The sequence below is a fragment of the Onychostoma macrolepis genome, chromosome 01, assembly GCF_012432095.1.
Source record: "Onychostoma macrolepis isolate SWU-2019 chromosome 01, ASM1243209v1, whole genome shotgun sequence".
Classification (NCBI taxonomy): domain Eukaryota; kingdom Metazoa; phylum Chordata; class Actinopteri; order Cypriniformes; family Cyprinidae; genus Onychostoma; species Onychostoma macrolepis.
In genome coordinates, this window is record NC_081155.1 from 30634789 (window position 1) to 30641528 (window position 6740).

Genomic DNA, 6740 nt, shown 5'->3' on the forward strand with positions numbered 1-6740 from the left:
ACTTAACAGTATCAAATTGGAGGATAGAGTGTCAGTAATGTATAATGATCAGATTAAACACTCAATTTTCAGTTAAAGGCATTTCATTATTGAATTTAGAGATGTATTTGATCCCCTATCAATCAACAAGATTTCTGACTCCCACGTGTCTTTTATACAGGTAAGGAGCTGAGATTAGGAGCATTCTCTTAAAGGGAGTGCTCCTAATCTCAGTTTGTTACCTGTATAAAAGACACCTGTCCACAGAACCAATCAATCAATCAGATTCCAAACTCTCCACCATGACCGAGACCAAAGAGCTGTCCAAGGATGTCAGGGACAAGATTGTAGACCCACACAAGGCTGGAATGGGCTACAAGACCATCGCCAAGCAGCTTGGTGAGAAGGTGACAACAGTTGGTGTGATTATTCGCAAATGGAAGAAACACAAAATAACTGTCTATCTTCCTCGATATGGGGCTCCATGCAAGATCTCACCTCGTGGAGTTTCAGTGATCATGAGAACGGTGAGGAATCAGCCCAAAACTACACGGGAGGATCTTGTCAATGATCTCAAGGCAGCTGGGACCAAAGTCACCAAGAAAACAATTGGTAAAACACTACGCAGTGAAAGATTGAAATCCTGAAGCGCCCGCAAGGTCCCCCTGCTCAAGAAAGCACATGTACAGCCCGTCTGAAGTTTGCCAATGATTCAGAGGAGAACTGGGTGAAAGTGTTGTGGTCAGATGAGACCAAAATCCAGCTCTTTGGCATCAGCTCAACTCATCGTGTTTGGAGGAGGAATGCTGCCTATGACCCCAAGAACACCATCCCCACCGTCCAACATGGAGGTGGAAACATTATGCTTTGGGGGTGTTTTTCTGCTAAGGGGACAGGACAACTGCACTGCACCAAAGGGACGATGGACAGGGCCAGGGCATTGAAAATGGGTCGTTGATGGGTATTCCAGCTTGATTTTTTGTTGTTATTCTGTCTCTCACTGTTCAAATAAACCTACCATTAAAATTATAGACTGATCATGTCTTTGTCAGTGGACAAACGTAAAAAATCAGCAGGGGATCAAATAATGTTTTTTTCCCACTGTAGCACGGGTATATTTGCAGCAATAGCAAAATAGTAAAAACTATTGATTTTTCTTTTATGCCAAAAATAATTAGGATATTAAGTAAAGATCATGTTCCATGAAGATTCCATGAACTTCATTTGGACAACTTAAAGGCGATTTTCTCAATAGTTGTATCTCAGCCACAGTGTCCAATCCTAACAAACCATACATCTATGGAAAGCTTATTTATTCAGATTATTTAAACAATTTGACCCTTATGACTGGTTTTGTGGTCTAAGGTCACATATACAGGTGCATCTCAATAAATTAGAATGTCGTGGAAAAGTTCATTTATTTCAGTAATTCAACTCAAATTGTGAAACTCGTGTATTAAAAAAATTCAATGCATACAGACTGATGTAGTTTAATTGTGATGATTTTGGCTCACATTTAACAAAAACCCACCAATTCACTATCTCAACAAATTAGAATATGGTGACATGCCAAACAGCTAATCAACTCAAAACACCTGCAGAGGTTTCCTGAGCCTTCAAAATGGTCTCTCAGTTTGGTTCACTAGGCTACACAATCATGGGGAAGACTGCTGATCTGACAGTTGTCCAGAAGACAATCACTGACACCCTTCACAAGGAGGGTAAGCCACAAACATTCATTGCCAAAGAAGCTGGCTGTTCACAGAGTGCTGTATCCAAGCATGTTAACAGAAAGTTGAGTGGAAGGAAAAAGTGTGGAAGAAAAAGATGCACAACCAACCGAGAGAACCGCAGCCTTATGAGGATTGTCAAGCAAAATCGATTCAAGAATTTGGGTGAACTTCACAAGGAATGGACTGAGGCTGGGGTCAAGGCATCAAGAGCCACCACACACAGATGTGTCAAGGAATTTGGCTACAGTTGTCGTATTCCTCTTGTTAAGCCACTCCTGAACCACAGACAACGTCAGAGGCATCTTACCTGAGCTAAGGAGAAGAACTGGACTGTTGCCCAGTGGTCCAAAGTCCTCTTTTCAGATGAGAGCCAGTTTTGTATTTAATTTGGAAACCAAGGTCCTAGAGTCCGGAGGAAGGGTGGAGAAGCTCATAGCCCAAGTTGCTTGAAGTCCAGTGTTAAGGTTCCACAGTCTGTGATGATTTGGGGTGCAATGTCATCTGCTGGTGTTGGTCCATTGTGTTTTTTGAAAACCAAAGTCACTGCACCCGTTTACCAAGAAATTTTGGAGCACTTCATGCTTCCTTCTGCTGACCAGCTTTTTAAAGATGCTGATTTCATTTTCCAGCAGGATTTGGCACCTGCCCACACTGCCAAAAGCACCAAAAGTTGGTTAAATGACCATGGTGTTGGTGTGCTTGACTGGCCAGCAAACTCACCAGAAGAGGAAAATGAGAAACAAGACACCAAAAAATGCAATGAGCTGAAGACCACGGTCAAAGAAACCTGGGCTTCCAGACCACTTCAGCAGTGCCACAAACTGATCACCTCCATGCCACGCCAAATTGAGGCAGTAATTAAAGCAAAAGGAGCCCCCATCAAGTATTGAGTAAATATACAGTAAATTAACATACTTTCCAGAAGGCCAACAATTCACTAAAAATTCACTTCTCTTGGTTGAGAATATGATTCATAAAATTGACTGGATTCATTTAATTAAAGTCAAGAGAATCATTTATGGTGAAGACGTACAGTTTTGGATCATGGAAATAGGTGCCATCAATTTTGCAAGTGATGGTTACCTGCTCTAAACACCATGAAAAACACTCATATGATATATTTATCCTTAGAAATGGTCAGTTTTCTATTTTGGAAAAAATAAGAAAAATAGGGGCAATACAATGGCAACCATTTTTTTTCCAATACTCTTTTCTTTTATTCCCATACTTGCCCAAAAAGTTCCAAAACCGATTGTAAAGTGATTTTTCTGACTGGGAGATATAAAAACATAAACATGATGTTCAGCAGGTTTGATGTGACATATACTAAAAAACAACAGTACACAAAGACTCAAATTTACATGTTTATTGACACCAGCTTTTTGTGTTGGGAGTTTTAGACAGACTCCTGGATGGGGGGCTCATATCCATCAGCTCTCTCCACCTTGGCCCCAGTGTCACCCTCTGCAGGTTTTGCAGCAGCACTGCTGGTTCCACCCTCACCGTGCAGCTCCATCAGCTTACCAACTGTACAATAGAAATTCAGAAATACATTAGCTCTCTAACAAGTAATATTGTCTAATAAGCAAGCTCAAATTTTTGGTTGGAAGATTTGTTAAATGGCTTAGGAATTAAAAAAAAAATTGTTACTTCGATACATATTTAAGTTTAAAAGAGGAAGCATCACTTGATAACAGCAAAACTTCTCTCGTGTCCAAAGATCATGGGTTGCACTAAATAAACGCTCTTAAATGTCAATGCTTGGAACCCTGGCCATGAAAGTGCTATCATCTTGCCCAAAAAAACCTAACCTTTGTCAATCATGAGCATAAATAAGTCAAAACAAGCATGTTCATCACACATTTCAACTTACGCTCAAATTTGGGCTTTTTCAGCATCTTAACCTTCCTGACATAGACATCATGTAGAGGGTAGATGGACTGGCAGGCCTTTTCAATGTCCTTGCCTACACTGTCAGGAATCCTACAGAACAAAAGAGAAGACCATTTATTACTCACAACTGCATAATGGTTATAGATCAAGAGTGCCAACAAAGTTTTCAGGTTAAAACCCGGGTAAAGAAAGTTGTAAGAGCTACTACTCAATCAACATTACTCAAAATCTACAACATTCAAGAGTTATGTTAATGACACTGTATTCATGAGTTACAATGTATAAAAAGTGCTTCAATGACTCTTTACAACAGCCAACAACAACCAGTATTTCAACCACACTCTTAGCCCAATACCATGTCCACCTTCCTGCAAAGTTTAATTCAAATCACAATTCAATTCACCAATAACTGTCCAGTAATTCTGAACTATGCAGGAAGGTGGACCTCCAGGAGCAGAGCCTGACTCCTCAGATTTAACACATGTGTAATGCCATGGATTAGGGGAGAACTTCATACGTACAGTTTGTTCACCACCTCCTTGAGGTCATTGGTCTGGACCTCACGGGTCATGATTTCCATCATCTTCTTGCGGATCTGACGGACCTGCTGGTGCTGAGCATAGGAAGTCTTTCTGATCTGGTTGGTGCGCTTCTTGGTGAAGCCCACGCAGAACAGGCGGAGAAGATAGCCATCAGTGGTCTTCACATCAACGTGGGCCTCAATCATTGTCTAATGGGAAAGAACGCAGTCCATTAGCATGTTAGAACACAGCCTGCACAAACAGCAACTCAAAAATAGCTACAGTAATAGAACTTTTTCAATTAGACAAATAGAAAGGAATAGAAATCTCTTAGGTTTCTTGTAGTATTTGTATTGAAGACTAACCAAAGTCTTATGGGTTTGAAACGACATGAAGGTAATTAAATGACAAGATTATTTTATGGCTAAACTCTCATTAATCAGAAAACTTTCAGGATGTAAAATGAAGAAACTTGCAGTACTATCTTAAGACGCGTCCCAAACTAAAATACCAAAACAACACAGCTGTTAAAATTTTACATTACAACAATACAAGAAGGGTGGTCACACCAGACTTTGGGCATGCAAAAGTCTTCAGACACCACAACGATCATGATGCAATGTCATGCACAGTGAAGTCGTTTTTAATTTCTCAACATAAAAATCCAAAATGCTATGCTGCAAACCTGCAGCTTTAACGATTGTGTCTTTGCTTTTGTGTCTCTGTGTTTCCAGTCTTCAGCATTTGCATGCATATGAATGAAATTGAATGGAATGAGAAATGTAATGTGAACGCCACTTAAAGGGCTACAACAATTTTTACTTAACAGCAAGGCTTTTCTTTAAATGGCACGCACCCTCTACAACCTAAACTAAAGCACACACTGAGTAAAGGTCACGTGTTGCAACTTTGATTTACCTGCCACTTCTTGACCATGGAGCACATCTTGTCGCGGGTGAGGTCCATGCCGTGGAAGTTGGTAAGGCAGTTCTTGCCCTGCACGTCTTCTGTGACCAGCTTGAACTTGCGGAAGGCCACCTCATCGTTCTGCAGATCAGCCAGACTGACTTCGAACACACGTCCCTTCAGACCATCAGAGGCAATTCCTAGTTTACGAAGACACGGTGTCAAATTTACTGCGGTTTGTAGGGCTATGATTTCATGGATTTCATGGGAATGTCAGGTGATCTCACAACAGTAATCACAGTTTTCATCTGGGACCGAAATTACTGTCATCATGTATTCCCACTGCAATACGGCACTGATTCGCATCAAACAATTGGGACACATGGCTCTTATTGTACAGCAAGATCTGCCCTTTCCCAGCAGGGTTAACAATTCATAATAAATCTGTGTGGAAACACACAGACACCGTGGACATAAAAAGCACTTACTGGTTCCCTGAGTCCTGGTGACCAAGGTCTTGCCCAGGTTGCGGATGTTGAACATGGCTGGTGCTTTGACATCATACCAATCCTTCTTGGAGAATGGATCCACGCTGCAAAAGAAAACAAGCATGTGATTTAAACACGTTTGAGAGAAGGGCATATGTCGCAATGAAGCCACATTTTCACAATTCAAATACGGACACGGCTTATATATATTTTGGCTGTATTATCTAAAATACGAGAAAGCACTAGTCAAGTCACCTTTATTTCTATAGCGCTTTTAACACTAAAATAACTTTGAGCTTTCAACACATGTGTTCCGGCGAGTCTTAAGTCAGTAAAGTATCCTTGCAAACTAGCTAGCGCTCCCGGGGACATATTACGTTAGCGTTATCAGTTTGCCATGCCCATTTTTGGCTGAAAACGGGTACTTTATGAAATTTGTAGGACTAGTGCATTAGAAAACAGTACAGGACCTTACAAGTTCTGAGCTAAAGTTGTCAGAACACACAGCACAGGCCATGAATGAGCCAGTCAGGCTAGGACCGCTACACACAATCTTTAATATATCGATCACATCCTTCATCTACACACACAAATTACCCTCCACAATGGTTTATAACAGTGTAACAACACAGTCGAATAATTCATTTGTGACTTACATCTTCTTTTTGGCACCTTTTTTGCCACCTTTGGTCAGCCTCTTATTCTTGCCGACTGCCATGTTGAACACAGGGAGTGAAAGAGGAGGAAATGAGGAAATACCGCGAGAATTAAAGCGACAGCGAGAAAAGACATATCTCGCGGGATTTCGTTGGCCTCGCTGTAACGCACAAGTGCGCCATCTAGTGTTTACATCAAGTTACAACCAGCCACAATATTTTAGAATCATATTTACCTTTTTAATGATTCCTAATCTGCAAAACAATTATTTATATAGAATTGCTTGCCAATGTAATGGGCGAAAAATAGGAACTTTATTCATATAGGCCTACTATGTATACAAGTAGCCTATAAATAGGCTATAAATTGTTTATTGCATCAATTATAGTTACAGTGTCTTAAGTCTAATTACATTCATCAAACATGAAACCCCTCATGACAACATTCCACTCTATTAAACCTATAATAAATTGTATAGATAGGTTCATGGTAAATTCAGTCAGGGTGTCTTAGAGGACCCTATCATTTAATATGTTCAGTCAAGTTTCTGTCTCAATCATAAA

The 6740-nt window shown here is 40.5% G+C and overlaps 1 protein-coding gene across 1 annotated transcript; it reads right to left on the reverse strand.

The window, feature by feature from the left end:
* Positions 1 to 3063: 3063 nt before the first annotated feature.
* On the reverse strand, positions 3064 to 6322 carry rps3a (ribosomal protein S3A). Its single transcript, XM_058770192.1, has 6 exons — positions 6177 to 6322; positions 5521 to 5624; positions 5045 to 5232; positions 4127 to 4335; positions 3586 to 3695; positions 3064 to 3239 (listed from the first exon to the last, which is right to left on the reverse strand). Exons 1-6 carry the CDS (start codon positions 6236 to 6238, stop codon positions 3109 to 3111), a joined length of 804 nt encoding a protein of 267 aa, XP_058626175.1. The 5' UTR covers positions 6239 to 6322; the 3' UTR covers positions 3064 to 3108.
* Positions 6323 to 6740: the final 418 nt, after the last annotated feature.

What these genes read in the sequence shown, in the direction of transcription:
- rps3a (XM_058770192.1), bottom strand. Translation starts at nt 6,238, where the DNA reads ATGGCAGTCGGCAAGAATAAGAGGCTGACCAAAGGTGGCAAAAAAGGT. An exon ending in AAAGGTGCCAAAAAGAAGAT is followed by an intron (nt 5,625 to 6,176) that starts GTAAGTCACAAA and finishes TTTCTTTTGCAG; the next exon opens with CGTGGATCCATTCTCCAAGA. An exon ending in AAGGAGGTGGTGAACAAACT is followed by an intron (nt 3,696 to 4,126) that starts GTACGTATGAAG and finishes TTTGTTCTGTAG; the next exon opens with GATTCCTGACAGTGTAGGCA.